A 17,756-nucleotide genomic window follows, 5' to 3' on the forward strand; every position below is an offset into this window, starting at 1 on the left:
TATCACCACTTGTCCTCTCGAGCAGGTAGTCATATGGAGGCAGAGAGACAATAGCGAGCCCTTTAAATCCCCTAACCCACCGCCCTCGGACTGACCGCGCAGCACTCCCGCTCGACGAACCAACCGGCGATGGTCGCGCAAGCTGAGTCGGAAGTAAAATCAAAGATCAGGGGCGTGCGAACGCCCGGTCATAGCCGCAGAACAAGGGCGGCTAAATATAGCAGAGCATACCCTGTCAGCCCGCCCCCAGCGCACCGCACGGCCCAGTTTCTTTCCATCCATCCTACGCGTGCTACCTTTGTTCGCCAGGCTACGCTGCCCCTCTTTCGTCGACATATTGCTAGCTTTGATAGCGCACACCACTGAGCAGATCCGCTATTGAGACAGTGCGAACTTGAGTTCTTTACCCATTCAGTTCACTTCGAACCGGGCAGAGTTCAGGCCGCAGGATCGACCCGCGGCGGATAAACGACACTCGTAGGTTCGAAGAAACAAGAGTTGGACAGCGTTGTGTGTATAAGGGACGATGGGGAATTGTGCGTCTACGGAGGATAAGGAGGCGAAGGCGCGGTCGGACGCTATTGACCGGGATATCGAGGTCGACTCGAGGAGGTACAGGAAGGAGTGCAAGATTCTGCTGCTCGGTAAGTGTTTATATCCCCTGGGAGTGCGTGCATGCGGGGTTGGATTGTGGAAGGGATTCACATGCGGACTCGATGGTGCAGTGAAAGGGGCCCGGGCTCGGTTGTACGTTCAACAGCCTGCATATATGCGTCTCTTTGCTATGGGCCCTCGACCCTGGAAGAGATTGACTGGGTGAGACCGCCAAGCCGGGAGCACTGTCGGACTCAGGATGCAGTTCGACCATGCGCTCAGCGGGATCGATTTTCCGCACACCTCACCCCGCATTCACATCACCGACCACGCCTCGTCATTACAATCTCATTCTAACGCCCCTCCCCCAGGCTCCGGCGAATCCGGAAAGTCTACAATCGTGAAACAAATGAAGATAATCCACCAGAGTGGGTTCTCCAAGGACGAGCTCGCCTCCTTCCGCCCGATCATCTACAAGAACGTGCTCGACAGCGCGCAGGCGATCGTGCTCGCCATGCGCAAGCTCGGCGTCGACTGCGAGCTGCCGGCGAACCGGGTACGCTTGGTCGAGTTTACTGCTGCTGCCATGGCGGGCGCGCTGACTGCGATTTTACCAGCAAAACGCCGACCGGATCATCAATTACACAGTCGAGCCCTCCTCGTCGTTCTCCCTCTCGGAAGAGATCGCGCAAGCGATCCACGACGTCTGGCGCGACCCCGTCATCCCGCGGGTGATGGACCACAGCAGCGAGTTCTACCTCATGGACAGCGCGAGCTAGTGAGTGCACGCCTGCGCCCGTGTGCGGAGGATGGTGTTGACTAATGAGGTGTAGTTTCTTCTCGGAGGTGATGCGGATCGGCCAGCCGAATTATTTACCTACGGAGACGGATGTGTTGAGGGCCAGGGCGAAGAGCACGGGGATCACGGAGACGCGGTTTAATATGGGGCAGTTATCGTGAGTTGCTTGTCGGTTATGCTCCTGCTGTGGGCTATGAAGCGAACACTCCTCGCGACGTGACTATATGCGCCTCACCAGTCGGGCCCCGCTCATTCCTCGTTTCATCGTTTTCGCGACTCTATACTAACGCATATACCAATTTAGAATACACATGTTCGACGTCGGCGGACAACGCTCAGAGCGAAAGAAGTGGATCCACTGCTTCGAGAGCGTCACGTCGATCATCTTCTGCACGGCGCTGAGCGAGTACGACCAAGTGCTCCTCGAGGAGCGGAACCAGGTGTGCATGCCCCGTCCTGCGTAGCACTCATCGCGCTGACACTGACGCGCACCGACCGCAGAATCGCATGAAGGAGTCGCTCGACCTGTTCGACTCCGTGATCAACTCGCGGTGGTTCTTGCGCACGTCAATCATCCTCTTCCTGAATAAAGTTGATGTCTTCAAGGCGAAGGTGCCGAAGGTGCGTGTGTGCGATCAGGTAGTCTAGATAGAATGACACTGACTCTAATGCGTTTCGTGCTTGCGGTGCAGGTACCACTGGAGAAGTACTTCCCCGAGTACACGGGCGGGCCGGATGTGAATAAGGCGGCCAAGTTTATCCTGTGGCGGTACATGCAGGCGAATCGCGCGCAGTTAAGCGTTTACCCGCAGTGCGTGTCCCTGCCTTTCCCCGGTTCATCTGGCGGGACCACTGACTGACCTGGGTGTCGTGCAGCCTGACATGTGCGACGGATACGAGCAATATCCGACTGGTGTTCGCCGCCGTTAAGGAGACGATCCTCCAAAACGCCCTGAAAGACTCGGGCATCTTATAGACCTTCCTCCTCTCCGTCCTCGGCTGCCCTCTCGTCCTATCTATCTTTCCTCCAGCACGGGTTTGTGGTGTAAGGTGTATGTGGTGTCCTTGGTTTGTCTGACCATCTCGTCCTATGTATCGGTACGTCTGTTCGATTCGATCCGCGGCGTTGTTTGATCATGACTGAGTTGATGTAGGGTCGCGTCCACGACAAGTCCGTCCTTTTCCCCCAGAGTCTGAGTTATTATAGCCCTCCCTCTGTATTATAGCGAAGTCCGCCGCGCTTCGTTTCTCCGTCTCCCCGCTGTATCCCTCCCAGCTGGCCGTCCGTCTTCGCCGTCTTCAGACCGATCACCCATCCTGCCTCCAGTTCACCACGCACTCGGCGCACTCCACCTTCCACGGCGGACACTTACCCAACTGCCTCTCGTCCTCACCATGTCTAGATATGTGTATTCTACGGCGATCTTTAATCCTTCACTGTATATTCGTTCGACGATCCATCCGTCTATTCATCCGTCTTCTTCGGACTATCGAATAGGATTGACTGTAGCCACACCACGCAATGTATAGTATGATATCTATCTGAATCGTAGCCTTTCGTATCCTTTCGTTCACTTCTCTGGATGGAGTGAGTACCGAGCACTTGTGGGGTTCCTCCTATCGGTTGTGCGGTTAGTGCCATTGAATGTTGCCTGTTGGAGGCCGCCATCCGTCCTTGTCTAAGCTTCCTCTCATTGATAGCACAATGAAGACTGCGCAAACGTTTCATAAACTACGCGCTAATACGCGCTTTAGACCGATTAACTACCTAGCAAACCCGTGTGGTAACATATCATTAGGACGGCTAGGCCACGACATGCTTCCAGTTCGAACTCAATCTCTGTCCGCTATGGAGATGGTTAACGGCATCTGGGCCCCTTTGCCCGCCTCTGAAGCTAGTACTGGCACGACGACGATCGATCCCACCTTGTGGAAGACCATGTCTTTGGCGGGTAACCCGAACTCGAATGTATTGATGAGCTCCACGAGGAAGCATTGCATTTCGGTCATCCTAGCGCAGGAACATTAGATGAAATCCAAGGAGTTTCGCGGTCTATTAAGGGGTACTCACGCGAACCGCCAGCCGATACAGGACCTGGTTCCACTTCCGAAGTTCATACTGAGAGTAGAGGGGACTGGTCAGACACTGCTTTCGCACATGGTTAGTCAGTAAATCCGGCTCACAGGTTGCTTATGACTCCCATAGGACTGGCTGCCTTCACGGCGTCGCCCTTCATCCAACGTTCAGGATTGAAAGTATCAGCATCCTCTCCCCAGACTGTCTTGTCCCTGAGAATTATTAGTTGGCATGCGTTGCGGTTACAATGATGGATCTGCAAACCTGTGGTAACACCCGACAGGTACACTGATATCGGTACCCTTGGGAACAACAAGTTCGGAGCGGGTCTTCCCAGAGACGTCCATGATGGGCTGCGCGAGGGGCAAGACAATGTCTTTCACTGCCCTCCGAATCAAGGCAAAAACCACAGGGTGCATGCGCAGCGTTTCCTGTGATACCATTCGTTACATTCGTCCGAGGTATGGATCAGATAGCGCACCTTTAAGAACGCCTGAAAGAATGCCAGACTCTCGATATCGGTCAAGCTGAACTCGGTGTCTCCTCTTGCCCGTATGACCGCTTCCCTTTCTCGGATCTCTTCACGAATCCGGCGTTGCATAACGGGCCGCTTTGCCAGCTCATACAAATTCCAGGTGAGAGAGTTGGAGGTTGTTTCGTGGCCGGCAATGAAAATGACGCTGACCAGATAAGAGTGCGCTCAGTCCATGTCGGGGTGAGGAACACTTTACACATACCTCATTTCTGCGTAGAGCTCCTCGTCAGTGAGGCGACTCTTGCTCTGCTCGGATCCGTTGGCTTTGACTGGCATGCCGGATGAGTCTCCGCGGCCTCTGACCATCTATGTGCCAAGTGAACTTACTGAGTAGACTGAAGACGTCCCGATTTCCTCTTCCTTCCAGGAGCTCTTGTCCCTTAATATCGATGAGCTGCTTCGCTACTTTTCTAGTGACTGTCCGGTGCTCTCTCAAGCGTATGAAAGTGCGGAACGGCAGAGTCTCGAAAATAAATTTGAGGACAGGACCAGGTAGGTAGTCCAGCACTGCATCAGCGATGATTTTGCCTGAAGGTGCCGTGTCGAGCCTGCATAATAAACAATGTGAGAAGTGAGGGAGCAAGTAAGGTCAGAATACCGACGAGAAGTTCTGGTATAGTTTCCCCAGCTCGTTCTCGCCGTTGTCTAGCATCCCGAGTTCGTAGTCGAAAGCAGCTATAATGAACGTCTCAATCAGTCACAAAGGCTGTGAAACTAGATTGCCGACCTACCTTGGCCGATGGCATCCAAAGTGGCCCTGCTCAACCACTGATTGACGTTGATGGTAGCAGAAGTACCCTTGTCGGTGCCACTAATGATATCCTTCCATATTGTTTTCAACTGCGCGGGGAGTATATTCAGACCCAAGTATGTTCCCGAAAGCGGGAGTACGTACATGCTCCACTTTCGACTTGAAAACAGGATACAGTGCCTTCGCTTCGGGGCCCCCGAACGCCGGAAGCATAACCTTTCGCTGCCGTTTATGCTGTTCGCCTGGTAAAGACTGTCAGCGTATGCACCAGCCACCAGTAAAGTGCGCACCTTCAGACCAGACGAGATCCGGACCGTCTTGCGTAAGCAACGCCTGCCGGACCGCCTCTGGCCGATCAAATTTGTAGGCAGCAGTGTTTAAGATGTACTGCAGGGCCTTGAGGTCGGAGATCATGAGCATGTCCTTCTACAGAATGAAAGTAGTTAGAAGTGAGTTTGGGTTCGTCGTGATAGGGTCGAACGTACACCCAGGAAGCCCTTGTAACGGATAACCGATCCGAATTCATCTTGCCACTTGTAATGAACCTGGCCGATAGGGCTGTTTGCGAGTAGGCGAAGATGACCTGAAGCGATGACAGAATATGTGAGGTGGGTTGTTCCTCGCGGATCAAACATAACACGTACCAAACAAGAACGAGTCTGCCTTCGGGCCACGGACGTAGGCAATTGACAGCTTAGTGTGTCGCCGGTAGAGAACTAGAAGGAGAACCGATATAACAAGGACCCCAACGAGCTGAGCATCCATCCTGAGCGACGATTCTCAAGAGATGAATATATCGTGTCCTAGCTTCGTCTTTGCCAGTGCGCCTTTTATACACCCAAAGGAAGTCGTTGAGCGTATTATTGCTTCGCAGTAAAGACGTTCGGCATCCTCGGAGCGCGATGACAAGCCTCGGGCTGACGCTTAAGGCTGCACACTATTCACAGATTCTGCGCATCCCTGTACCGAGTGTCATAGAATCTGCTGTAAGGCAGTCGTTTCGCCAATAAGAGTATTCTGAAGAACGTGTGTCATAATACTTGCTTACCCGCAATGTCCGGCGGGTAACCACGAGGAAGTACTTAGACGTGAATGTACTGCCGGGGATTGTCCTGAGAATGAGAATTGAAGTGCCGCGAAGGAGGCGATAGAAGTACAGTATCGTAAAGCCGGGGTTCGCGTGAGATGAACCCGTCCTCAAGTACGATTACCATCTATTCGGCAGGCCGTGTGACCTGTGACTTGTTTGACCGACTCGTCTTCTCGTCAGGTTGGCATATATGGTGCAAAGAGGCGCCGCAGGCAACCATATGTATATAGTAGGTCCCACGTCGGCCAAAGGGCCTCCGTGACCCATGATAAGTGGTAAAATTCGGCACGTCAGGAAGGCCAGTGACCCGTGACTGACGAATAGATCGTAATCGTACAGGATGATCCGATCCCAGTTGTTCAGTATGTTGTAGAAACGGCGAAGAGAACTGAATAACCGAGAGTGATGGAATGCAAAGACAAGTTCGTTCGCCAATCGTCATCAGCTGTTTTGACTGTCCCGGCTCCTCACTCGAATTTGCGCGCGGCGTTCTTGGCTCTCGAGTTTCTTTTCGTCTGGTCCGCTTCTCGGGAGGTGTTGATGGGGTACCACACTTCGGGAGTTTCAGTCTTTAGGGCCGGGCACAAGATTGTACGAAAGGGAATTCCCAGCCAATCAGAGCCCGCGGAATTCCCTTTCGTACAACCTTCTGCCTGCCCCTAAAGACTGCAACTCCCGCACTGCGAGGTGATGTTCGAGGAGGGCTTCGCGTGGGGGAGCGGGGGGGAAGCTGTCTGGGATGTGAGTCATCCGGCCTTCATACAAAGTTTTAACCAGGGATCGACGTAAATTGGGGGTGTGTATGGCGTGGTGGGCCACCTGGCGTACCGCTGCTCGGGCGGGCGGACGGACGCGCGGTGTAAGTGTTTCGATTTGCGCCTCATGTGGAGGTACGCTCCCCCCTCAGCCCTATTCAGTCCATGTACAACCCCATGTAGAGAAAACGGGCAAGGCGAGCTCTACGCCTACCTCCCCCTCACCGCGCCCAACGCCGCCCGCCTGCTCGTCGTGCCCGGGTCCAGACAAAATCCGGACTACGAGTTTTCGGTGGGACGGGGCGCATTCGGCTTTGAAGGCGGGAGGTGGACGACGGTGGCGCAGCGGGTGAGGCTGAATGATATTGGGCAGGAGAACGGTAAGCTGCTGTTATGTGGGTGTCTCGGTGGGATTCGAATGTAGCATGCAGGGGGAGTGGAGGTGTACATCGACGGCACGTCGGTGATCTGCGTGAAGGGCTTGACCCTGCGCGACGACGCTGCCTCGCATGTCAAGGGCTTGCACTTCCAGACGTTCTTCGGAGGTACGTCTGCGGCGGGGATGGTTTGCGTTGGCTTACGATGCGGTATGCTAGGCTCCAGCCCCGAGTGGGCGTCGCCCAAGGACCAGAGGGCGTGGTTCGCGGGGGCGTCTGGTGCTATTCTGAAGTGAGGAAGCTGGAGGGTGGTGGCGTGCGTACTTTGCGGATGACTGCGGTTCATGTGCATAACAATGAAGCCATCGCTTTATCGAGGTATACAATCATAGGTATGATAATGGCGATCCATCTTGTTTACCACGATAACATATAGCTGATGAGTGGGCTACGTAGAAAACACGATAACAGGACGGAGACATCCGACAAGGAAAGGATGACCGGTATAGTGCGGTGCACAGCGCGCTGAAATACAATTAAAACAAGGTGTATCGGACACCTAGGAAGAGCCCTCGTCAACACAGAACTCGATGATTTCCTCACCAGTTCGCCGTTCGAAAGAAGCTGCCATGTCTGGCCTGCTTGCTTGCCATCGTTCTGCCCTGTGGCGCGTTTACAGGCTTGAGAATCCATAATTGCCAACCAAACGCGCACCAACCATTTCTCTGGCTGCCATGTTGCCCGCAAGTGTTTCTCTCTCGAAACGCGCCCTCGTAGGGAGCCTTCCGACCGTTGCCGGCTGGAGTCCCTTGTGGGTAGCGCGTTGTAGGCACGCGATTGCCTCAAAATTCGGCCGACTGACGCTAAGCCGGGCCTCGGTCCGGGGAAGCAGCAATACCTCGAAGTGATACGAGTGAGTGTGTGTTAATCTGGATGCTCCAGGAGGGTTCGGGTGGCGGAAGGGGGAAGGACGCCTGGGATATATAGATCATCTCCTTTTCTCACGTTTTGACGAGGAAGGAATTGGGCTATGTGTGTATGGCGTAGTCGGCGGAGCGCGAGACCTGGTAGACCGCTGCTCGGGCGGGTGGGCGGAGATGTCAACGTTTCAATCTTAGGCTCATGTGGCAGTATGTCTCCTCCCTTTTTTCAATCCGATGCGCGTGTATCTAACCCCGCAGAGAAAACGACTACGGCGAGCTGTGCGCATATATCCCTCTGACCGCCACCAACGCGGCCCGCCTACTCGTGATGCCCGAGTCGAGGCGGAACGCGGAATCGGGGCCTCGGTGGGTGTTCAGCATTGAGCGTGGCCGGTGGACGGCACAGCTGTTGCGCAGAGGGTGAGGCAGAATGATGAAAGGCTTAACCGTGCGAGACGATCTCTGTTCTCAAGTCAAGGGCATCTGTTTCCAGTCATTCTTCGAAAGTATGTCTACGGTGGTACAGAGCTTGCATTGTCTTATGATTCGGTTTATCAGGTTCAAACCCGAAATGGGCGTCGCCCATGGACCAGAGACCGCGGCTCGGGCGGATCTCAGGCCCCAGGGTCAAGTGAGAAGCTGGTGTGCACAATGTACGTAGGGGTGCTGTCCGGTTTCCGCTTGGTAAGGCGGTGACTATGGCATGTCACTTCAAGGAGCCTCATGAACCATTCCGAGCTACTGTCAGCGTGACATCGAACTGCTGCTTGGTTCATCGTTCGTAAGAGCACTAACTTTGGCACGGTCCGTGAAGGACTTCATCAAACGTTGTGCGCCGCTGACTCTCTGGTCTGACTGGGTACTGCAGAAATATCCTGAGTTAGGCACGGTGCACAGCCAGCTTCAGGAAACGTGGTGACATACGATCAGCTGTGACGTCTCGGCATACTGCCGCTTGGTTCCTCTTCAAGAAGACATTGACTTCGGCACGGTGCGTAGGGAGTTTCATGAAATATTGAGAACTATTATTACGAGGTCCCGCCGCTTGGTTCCTCCTTCATACAATGACTCACATTGGCACGGGTCGCAGCGAAGTTCTTGGAACGAAGTTGTGAGCTACTCACTATCCGGTCTGACAAGGTATTGTAAGAGTACGAGCCTAAGACCTGGTTCTCTCGCAGGAGGCTGCGGGTTCGATCTTGAGCAACTCCTCGGTGAAATGTTGTGAGCGACTCATCTATGACAAGGCATTGGATGACCTGGGTCTTGCCTTCGGCGACTCCTAACGAAGTCTAAGGGGGAAGGTAAAGCGATGCCCTCTGATACATTTCTGAGTACCTATGCGCACATCAGGTCTTTCTTTATCCCTTCAAACGTGATAGCGACCCAGGTAAGGACCTCGAAGGCCCAGATATGATACTCAACGTTGTCAACGGCGCCGCCGTGACAGTATCACAGCCCGTCTCAGAGGTACATTGTAGGTGCGATGGTGACATTTCACTTTTCGAATACACGTAGCTGACGATAGTTTACATAGACGACAGAGGCATGGCACACGGTTTACAAGCCTGCGGGACAGCAAGATAACAATTCGACACATGGTGCGCTAGAAGTACAACAGAAAAGATACAACAAAAGAAATCTCTGTCGGATACCTGAAAAGAGAAGTCGTTAGCGACAGAATTCCGTGCAAGGACGATTTCCTCACAGGTGTAGCCGTTCAAGCAAAGAAGGTCCCATGTACGGATGGGAAGAGTGCGCAGACGACCTGGCCGGTCGGATCCTTCATGTAGAAATATTGGGTGCGTAAAGTCACTTCCTCTGACACCGTCCTGCTGCTGTATGGTGCATTGTCCCGCTTCCTGATCCATCCCTTCTCTTCCAGGTCGCACGTTACACTTTCGACCCAAAAGGTGCACCCCTGGACCGAGGGCGTGAACCGGTATCGCAAGCGGCCTTTCTCGATTATGTAGTCCAAGACCTGTTTGACTGTGAGGCCCGGTCTCGGAGTGGCCTCGATGGCGAACATTCGATTGAATGTAAGGGCATATGGTTTCCAGATCACCCCGAGGGTACCTTCCAACCGCTCGACGCTTGATTTCACCATGTCCAGATTGATCGAAGCGGCGTTATTCGGTAACACAAACCAAATTCCCAATGGTTTACCGCGTCCCCGCGCTCGGCTCGTACCTGGGGTCTATCGGCTGCTATGTAGACCGTAGTACAAGGAGTTTGGAGATAGCTCCTGGCTTGGTCGTCGACATAGGGATTGGGGAGGTTGGGGTCGGAACCGAACAAAGACATGTTGGAAAGTGCTGAAGAAACTGGTTGTGCGTCTTTTGCTGGCCGTCTCTCTTGCATTCTGGCATGCTTATATACGATTACAGGGAGGGGGCCCACAAACGCGCCACGGCTAATACTGCGGCGCGCCACCTCCCAGTTTGCACTAGAAGCTCTCTGTCCATAGGAATTGCTTCATATGTCAAGAGCATATTTAGGAGTCGCTGCTCCGATTTAGTGCATAGTCCATCCGACGAGTAGGAGGCCAGTCCCTAGCACAGATCCATTGTAGGTGAGATAGCACTTGTGGACGCTTTTGAGGGGACATGCGTTATGATGCCGGGATCGTACCTGTATCCTGCCCTCATCCCTTCAGAAGGAACGTGAGTCTTCGCTGGCATGTTCTACACGTCCATATTACAGTTAAATGAAGGTGTTCAGCGTCACTCAAAGCGACAAGTTTTTCTCTTCTTCCTTGCAGTAGTGCATGAGCTAGTCGAGTGACGATCTCATATAGGCAATGAAACACAGTACTGGGCATGGTGCCACCGACATACTTCGATATGAAATGGGCAGTGAAGTCTGGAAGAGCAGCGTTCCTTCGTAAGTCCAGCCGATGGCGTACCCGGTCCCGGATGAAGGTTCATTCGGATCGTGGTGTTACACCATTTTTGCTGTAAAAAATATGATTATATTTCATTTACTGACTTAGAATGCCATTTCTCCGATTTCTGATTGGCTGATTAATCTTTCGACCAACATTTTTGCATGGTGTAAATGGTGCAACGCCCACGGTGCGAGGACTTCATGATTGACAAGACTAGTACCGTACGCCACGCAGCAGTCCTGTCCAACTTGTTCGCATCCCTTCACAGTCTATGGTCGGAACTCTTCTCAACACTCCTCTCAGATGGGTCCCGCCTGATCCTCGTTCTCCAGTGTGGCACTCTAGGAGTCTCGAAGTCGACCTCAAAGGGGATGATGATATTGTGCTTTGCAGAGCAGTGGGTCTCGCACTACGCCACCATTATCCTGACTCTCCGATTGCCTACAAATTCTTCCGGTTTTCAGCCTGTCAGGAAGTCTTCATGCCCACGCTGGATGATAATCAGTCTAAAGCATGGACGCCTGAATTGCGCGAGTGCACTGCCCCAGTGGCGGTCGCGGTATATCTGGATCCTTCGCCATCACCGTCCGAATGCGCTATTGCATTGTCGGTTCCCATTATCATTACCATTGTTGCGACTCCTGAACAAGACGTACTTCAGGTGACTTTCGACTCCACGATAGTAGAAACACCGCGAGCGAGTTGGTTTCTGCGCCACATCCACCAGGCTCTGAGAGTTCTACTCCTCGGCGGATCCCTAGAGCCGCGATTCACGTTTCAAAATTCATTGGAGGACATATTACTGGGGAACGCTAATGGCACTAGTCGATACCAAGTTTGGGTGCCACCTTCAATTGCAAGCCATCGTCGATTACAAGACATCTTCCACGAGAGGGCTGCTTACGATCCTCTACGCCCTGCCATTTCCTTATGCCGCTTTGACGGAAATGTCCAACTCCACTCATCCGTAACCTACCTTGATGCGTTTGGCTGGGCCACTCAACTGTCAGAGAAGTTGTCGTATATGGGTGTTGGGAAGGGTGATTCCGTCCTCGTACTCCTCGAGGATTTGCCGCACCTCACTGTGTCCATGCTGGCCACGCTGCTGTGTGGTGCAGCTTTTGTTGTCCTGAGCTCCGATGGGTGTCAACGCTCGGATTTCACGTGGTCAGAAATTCCGAACTGTCGCGCTGTGATATGCAACTCGACAAACCTCTTCAGCGCTATTTGCCACGGGGAGCCCGTGGAGATCGATATTGACGGGGACAGTTACACATTAGTTCCGATGCCGCAAGAGCCGACCTCGTCGAACGGCGAGAGAGAGTTATTGGCATCTCACGATCATGACCAGCCATCGCCTACCGCATGTTACATTCCAGTGAGCGATGGTACTAATCAAACGCACTGGAAGGCTGTGACCCACGAAGACACCATTGCTGTTGTACTGGATCGTGACATTCAGTTCTTCCTGGTGGGCGCCATTCGATTTCTATCGTTGTGCCTCCCCACGGATGAATCACTATGTCTCGTCATGTGGCTCGTCTTCACTGTAAGTCTATATCTTCATGAAAATGACCCGAGGTATTAACACCCGTTTGCTAGCGTTTTGGTACCATATTTTATATGCCCAAGGAAGAGGAAGAGTGGTGTACAGGTGGAAGCCTCGATGCAATAGGGTGTACTCATCTGGGATTACCACCGAGCCGACTGGATTTCCTGGGGAAACTATTCAATAGTGGTAGCACAGCTGATAACGGATGTGCGGTGCAACTGCCTCGAGATCTCCGGGGACTCATTATATCCAGACCTCCGTCCGATGACGCTGTTATACCAGATGGATTAGAAGTGATACTAGTCAGTATGCAATAATTCCCCTCCTAGTATTGGTTCTGAATTCTCCTCACCAGAGCAACTATATCATTCCTCCTCCGCCCCAGTGAGTGTTCAAGCTGACGTGCCCCGATTGTCATCTCTGATAGTTGTGTTTACCTGTAGGCCAGAGCCCCCGCAAGTTATCTTTTCCCGCCTTGACCTGACACCGGGAATTACACCAGAGCATGTCCTGGAGTTGCTACCACAGGGGCAGGTTATCAGCAGCCACAGTACCCAGGTGGTCCAGATACCGCACGATCTCGTGGTCAAGTATGGCCATTTCGTCAAAGCCACCGAGGCTCGGAGTATCATTTTCGTTTCCGAGAACACCAATATCCCAGTGCCTTCCGTGCTTCTCGTGTTCAAGAAGGAGAATGTCACCTATATTGTAATGTGGCTGATTCGTGGTGGGACGCTGCAAGACCGCTGGGAAGAATTATCTAATCCTCTCAGAGATGAAGTTATGGACCAGTTTGCAGGATATCTTGCCGAGTTAGGCTCCCTCTCATCTGAAGGACACACTCCCGGGCCACTTGATGGCGGAAAGTGCGAGGGGCAATGGTGGACGCAATACGGGGCTGGTCCTTTCACGACCTACCGAGACCTGCTTGCGTGGCTGAATCGAAAGCTTCAGCAGTCCGCGCGTACAAGTCCTCCATTCAGCGATAAATATCCCCTCGTCTTCACGCACCAGGACCTTTGTCCAACGAATCTGATCTTGGATGATTCGAACAGGCTGTGGATAATAGACTGGGGGATGGCTGGGTGGTATCCATCGTACTTTGAGTACGCGTGCATTAGGTCGCCAGAGGCATTCATGTCCATCGACAGAGGCTGGATCCCCGCAGCTCTTTCACGCCTTCCCAACTACGAGACTGAGGCCAACAAGTTGGAGGCCATGCGATACGCACTCACCTTCTTGCCATTTTCTTGAACGACCCCCCACACCCCTGCTGTATAGACGTCTCCCCTTCACTCCGATCTAGTGCATGTCTTAATGACGAGGGCACCAATGTTCTTCTGGGAATGGACACTTGTACTCTACATACCTCATGCGGAATGAGTACGCGATGTCTCATGTAAGGAGCCTGAGGGTGTTCGTCGTTGACACCCTCTGGATGATCGCGAGAGGCTCATGAACCAACGTACGGAAGGTGCGATGATCGCCATCTGTCCGAGTGACTTACGTGAGTACGAAGTTGCGTGAGCTCGTACTAGAGGCAATGTATCCATTTCATAGGTGAACTTCTCTAGATGGTGGGAGGCGGCCAGGCGAAGTGCACTCGAGAGACTAGGAACACGGTTCACGTCGACAATGGATATGAAGTGAGTGCATCCCGAAACCGATACATTCACGCTGTACTTCGAAAGATCGTCTGTCGAGAGAGTAAATACGGTCATCTCGAGTTCTGTCTCGGATTCCTTCTGGTATGATGGTATTAATCAATTAAGTTGCCATTCGTGTCTCTTCCAGTAGCTTCTGCATGGGTTCGCACGTAAGGCAAGAGATAGGTAACGTCTTTCTGCCATGACTAAAGTCGAAGTTTGGGGTTGTTGCCGACTAATGAATCGCATCTTGGAAATTACGTCACCAATCCTCGATACAGGTGGCGACATTGTGGCGTCAAGACTCTCCTCCTTAGTGTTGATGCCCATCGCGGTTCCTCCAACCCGTACATTGCGAGTTGGGTTGGCCCGCCTGAGACCAGCACCGAGATCCCTGTCATCATACAACGCGCTCTATAAATTCTCCTCAATGGCTGGTAGCGGCGACGTTCCCGACCTCCTATCCTGGGCTCAGTCCCACATTACAGCCTTGTGGGAGTCAACAGAAGAAGAAGAATTTCACGGGGCTTTCGACTCCTGTTTTGCATCGAATGCGGAGGCTATAATGAACCACGAGAACGTATCGCGAGACAATGCCAAGAGTAATCTCTTGAGCAGAAGGTTCGCGGCACACAGCGCGAAAGTGGAATGGCAGAATATCTCGTCGCTCTCAAAAGAAGGCGATGATAAGGTATCTCATTATACTCTCAGTATATTGGAATGCAGCAAGTGCTTACAATTCTTCAAAAGGTGGGCATAGTAGCTGGGTTCTTTACGGTCACACGGACGATGAAGCTGCGTATCCGAGCGGCGCCCGCACAGCGACACGCTCAGGTTACGTTCCAGCCATTTGCAGATCGATGGGCCCACTTTTTGAGAATCATTTACAGTCGGACCACGTCTGACAAGCAATTTCAAGTCCCCGAGAGACGGAAATCAGACCATCAGGACTTCCCTACCTTCTTCCGACGTCCCTGGGACGCACTCCGACCCACTCCGACTATACGTGGTTTTCTGAATTGATGGACTATCGATCTGCAAGCGGCTGTCAGCGCTAAGTGCGTGACTTACAGCGGATCTTGCTGATCCTACCAATTCTAATCGGACTGACTGAAAACAGGATCGATCACGACTCCTCCGTGGCAGGGGATTCGGGCGATAACCGACGAATCGTTCATCTCTGGCAGACCACGGTCGATAAAGCCGCACCAATCAATCTCGCGAGACCTCACCCTCCGGCCACCGATTGACAACAGGACTTGGGAGATATATAACGGAAGACTAGAAGTAGGTTGTGTGTACAAATATTCGAGGAGCCGCAGATGCAGCATGTACATCCTTTTACGATGGATACCCGCTGCAGTAGTCTTGGGCCTCTGCGTGAAGTCGTGTCCTTATGCGGCGATCGCCCAACGTCGATCATATACGTTGCGGGATGCGATTGATCGAACTACTACGACTAACACAGATTCAGTTCCTATTGAGCAGACAGACGTAGGTATAGGTGCACGGCTACTCCCTAGCCGCAACCGAAATCCTCAAGGGCAGCTGCACCCCCTCAGCCTCCTCTCCAACTACAACCGGGAAGACCAGCCCGGAACCCTCCCGCCTTACGGTCTTCTCCGGATAAGCGATCGCGATTTCGAAGTTGTTAACCAGATCAACGAGGAACGTCTGCATCTCCGTCATACTGTGGATAAATTCAAAAGAAGGTCGGTCAGTGCTATCAAGTATATGGAAGACTGAACGGGGCTACTGACGCGAAGCGCCAGCCAATGCACGAACGAACTCCCGAAGAGAAGGTCATCCTTGAGAGGGGTAAGTAGATAGTCTCGTTGATCTGAACAGGAAGAACGTACAGATTTCCGACGACCCCGACAGAGATGTCTTTCCTGTGCGTCCCCTCTCCATCGAGCCATCTGTCCGGATTGAAGACGTCCGCGTCCTCGCCCCACAAGCTCTTATCCCTTGTCAACTTAGGCGTTAACACACGCACGTTAGGCGCAGGATCGGGTGATTATACCTGTTGTACGCAGCCACTGACATAACTATGCTGGTACCTTCCGGGATCGCCAGCTCGCCGACGACCTTACCCGACTTGAGTCTCAGCGGCTTCGACAAGGGTACGATATCATCTTGGATCGCAACGCGGAACATGCTGCTTATAGCAGGGTGGAAGCGCAGTCCCTCCTGCGCGTGCCGTCAACAACACGCTACGATAGTGAAGAGTGTGTACAAACCTTCAAAAACGCCTGTAGGTAGTGCATGCTCTCAATATCAGCGAGGGAGAATTCGGTGGCGCCACGAGTACGGATAGCGGTCTCAGTGGCCCTGATTTCATCCCGTAGGCGCGTCTGGATCTTGGGGTTCTTTGCGAGCTCCCAGAGCATCCAGGTCAGAGAATTAGATGTTGTTTCATGTCCGGCGAAGAGTATGATGCTACGGATCTCAGCGGGACCGCCTGACTAGAACAATGAATGGAGATACGTACCGCATTTCCGCATAGAGTTCCTCATCAGTCAACCTGGCCTTTTGATTCTCCGAGGCGTTCGCTTGGACTATACTCGTCGATGGACTCCATCAATACCTTTGGAGACTCATGGGCTGAACGAACCCACCCAGAAGACTCATCACGTCCTTGCTACCCTTGCCCTCCAGCAAAGCCTGTCCTTTCTCTTCGACCAGCCTGGCTGCGGTGTGGATAGAGGCCCGACTGGCTTCGCGCAGACGGGCAAAGCGACGGAACGGCAGCTTCTGGAAGAGCCATACGAGCGGCTTTGTGGGCAGCCACTCAGAAATGGCTTCGACGACAATGCGCGGGGTGGAGGGGAGACCGAACAGCGTCATTCTACAGAGCTTGACTTCAATAATTAGTTACGGTATCGCATGCGAATGCACGTACACTATATTATTGTAAGCCCTCTTCAGCTCCGAGTCCTCCTCACTCAAGGCGCCGAACTTGTAATCGAACGCGGCTGCCAATGCTCGTTTAGAATTGAAACGAGGACATGGGGCAAGGTAGTGTAATTCTACCTTCTCCAATAGCGTCTAACGTTGCCCGGCTGAGCCAACGTGGTATGTTGACAACTGCTGACCCTTTCTCAGTGGAACCGAGGAGCTCTTGCCAGCGAGAGACGAGCTACATGGAGTCAGTAAACGCCCTTCGTTGGTAGTGCGGAAGGAGCCTTACATCTTGGGATATTGACCTGAATACTGGGAAGAGTGCTTTGGACTCTGGGCCTCCGAAGGCAGGGAGCATGACCTTCCTCTGCCTCCTGTGCACGTCGCCCTCGGCGGCCACTAGACCCACACCATTAAGAATCCGGCCAATGGCTTTGCGGAACCCGTTCGACTTCGTATAGTGATATACCGAGCTATGGGTCAGATACTGGAGCGCTTTGGGATCTGATATCATCAGTCTGTTTTCCTGATTACCTCACAGGCCGGGTGTTAATGAGTTTGGGATTTCTGGAGATCAATCAGAGAGGAGGGCGATCTCACACCGAGCGGTCCCTTGAATTTGACGACCCCTCCAAATTGTCTCTGCCATCTGAAGTCGGCTTCGCTAGCCCCACTTTGCAACAGCTCACGCATGTTACCTGGAGATAGTTAAGCACCTCTCGCTCGCCGGAGATCTCGGGCATGGGTGTACCTAAGAGGAACGACTCTGGCTGAGGTCCCGGAACGTCATCCAATGATACCGTCGAGTATTTGCGGTATATAGCGACCAGTATGGCAAGTACGCCCAATAAACTGAACGCAGCGATCAT

At 52.9% G+C, this 17,756-nt stretch overlaps 7 protein-coding genes across 7 annotated transcripts; 4 read left to right on the top strand and 3 right to left on the bottom strand.

Moving 5' to 3' along the window:
- The first annotated feature begins 383 nt into the window (after positions 1–383).
- GLOTRDRAFT_138976 (G-protein alpha subunit) lies at positions 384–2,942 on the top strand. Its single transcript, XM_007868368.1, has 9 exons — positions 384–644; positions 966–1,150; positions 1,212–1,372; positions 1,428–1,550; positions 1,698–1,833; positions 1,895–2,014; positions 2,086–2,204; positions 2,270–2,491; positions 2,548–2,942. Exons 1-8 carry the CDS (start codon positions 527–529, stop codon positions 2,367–2,369), a joined length of 1,062 nt encoding a protein of 353 aa, XP_007866559.1. The 5' UTR covers positions 384–526; the 3' UTR covers positions 2,370–2,491; positions 2,548–2,942.
- Positions 2,943–3,105: 163 nt separating this feature from the next.
- On the bottom strand, positions 3,106–5,548 carry GLOTRDRAFT_116311 (cytochrome P450). The gene is made up of 13 exons (XM_007868369.1): positions 5,401–5,548; positions 5,242–5,339; positions 5,047–5,182; positions 4,901–4,998; positions 4,737–4,845; positions 4,608–4,680; positions 4,333–4,553; positions 4,208–4,274; positions 3,952–4,150; positions 3,735–3,901; positions 3,578–3,682; positions 3,465–3,512; positions 3,106–3,404 (listed from the first exon to the last, which is right to left on the bottom strand). The coding sequence occupies exons 1-13, from the start codon at positions 5,519–5,521 to the stop codon at positions 3,227–3,229; spliced, it is 1,620 nt and encodes a 539-aa protein (XP_007866560.1). The 5' UTR covers positions 5,522–5,548; the 3' UTR covers positions 3,106–3,226.
- Positions 5,549–6,251: 703 nt separating this feature from the next.
- On the top strand, positions 6,252–7,558 carry GLOTRDRAFT_138978 (uncharacterized protein; the record flags this gene model as incomplete). The annotated part of the gene is made up of 5 exons (XM_007868370.1): positions 6,252–6,391; positions 6,785–6,981; positions 7,033–7,146; positions 7,198–7,370; positions 7,435–7,558. The coding sequence occupies 4 exons, from the start codon at positions 6,252–6,254 to the stop codon at positions 7,272–7,274; spliced, it is 528 nt and encodes a 175-aa protein (XP_007866561.1). The 3' UTR covers positions 7,275–7,370; positions 7,435–7,558.
- Positions 7,559–9,804: 2,246 nt separating this feature from the next.
- Positions 9,805–10,047, bottom strand: GLOTRDRAFT_7073 (uncharacterized protein; the record flags this gene model as incomplete). Its single annotated transcript, XM_007867868.1, has 1 exon — positions 9,805–10,047. A coding segment is annotated over one exon (243 nt), but the record flags the coding sequence as incomplete, so codon positions are not given.
- Positions 10,048–12,892: 2,845 nt separating this feature from the next.
- Positions 12,893–13,594, top strand: GLOTRDRAFT_42359 (kinase-like protein; the record flags this gene model as incomplete). Its single annotated transcript, XM_007867945.1, has 1 exon — positions 12,893–13,594. A coding segment is annotated over one exon (702 nt), but the record flags the coding sequence as incomplete, so codon positions are not given.
- An 828-nt stretch (positions 13,595–14,422) lies between these two features.
- Positions 14,423–14,638, top strand: GLOTRDRAFT_21064 (uncharacterized protein; the record flags this gene model as incomplete). The annotated part of the gene is made up of 1 exon (XM_007867879.1): positions 14,423–14,638. A coding segment is annotated over one exon (216 nt), but the record flags the coding sequence as incomplete, so codon positions are not given.
- Positions 14,639–15,498: 860 nt separating this feature from the next.
- GLOTRDRAFT_41820 (cytochrome P450) lies at positions 15,499–17,756 on the bottom strand (the record flags this gene model as incomplete). The annotated part of the gene is made up of 12 exons (XM_007867904.1): positions 15,499–15,676; positions 15,747–15,794; positions 15,846–15,953; positions 16,010–16,176; positions 16,227–16,425; positions 16,478–16,544; positions 16,605–16,834; positions 16,889–16,961; positions 17,020–17,125; positions 17,177–17,413; positions 17,488–17,585; positions 17,639–17,756. The coding sequence occupies 12 exons, from the start codon at positions 17,754–17,756 to the stop codon at positions 15,499–15,501; spliced, it is 1,629 nt and encodes a 542-aa protein (XP_007866095.1).

The sequence above is a fragment of the Gloeophyllum trabeum genome, assembly GCF_000344685.1.
Source record: "Gloeophyllum trabeum ATCC 11539 unplaced genomic scaffold GLOTRscaffold_00007, whole genome shotgun sequence".
NCBI classification, from domain to species: domain Eukaryota; kingdom Fungi; phylum Basidiomycota; class Agaricomycetes; order Gloeophyllales; family Gloeophyllaceae; genus Gloeophyllum; species Gloeophyllum trabeum.

Excerpts from the sequence above, each read along its gene's own strand:
- GLOTRDRAFT_138976 (XM_007868368.1), top strand. The coding sequence starts at position 527 with ATGGGGAATTGTGCGTCTACGGAGGATAAGGAGGCGAAGGCGCGGTCG. Across the intron at positions 645-965 it reads GTGCAAGATTCTGCTGCTCG|GCTCCGGCGAATCCGGAAAG; the intron begins GTAAGTGTTTAT and ends CCCCTCCCCCAG. Across the intron at positions 1,551-1,697 it reads TTTAATATGGGGCAGTTATC|AATACACATGTTCGACGTCG; the intron begins GTGAGTTGCTTG and ends ATACCAATTTAG.
- GLOTRDRAFT_116311 (XM_007868369.1), bottom strand. The coding sequence starts at position 5,521 with ATGGATGCTCAGCTCGTTGGGGTCCTTGTTATATCGGTTCTCCTTCTA. Across the intron at positions 5,183-5,241 it reads GTTACAAGGGCTTCCTGGGT|AAGGACATGCTCATGATCTC; the intron begins GTACGTTCGACC and ends TTCATTCTGTAG. Across the intron at positions 4,681-4,736 it reads TTTGGATGCCATCGGCCAAG|CTGCTTTCGACTACGAACTC; the intron begins GTAGGTCGGCAA and ends CGTTCATTATAG.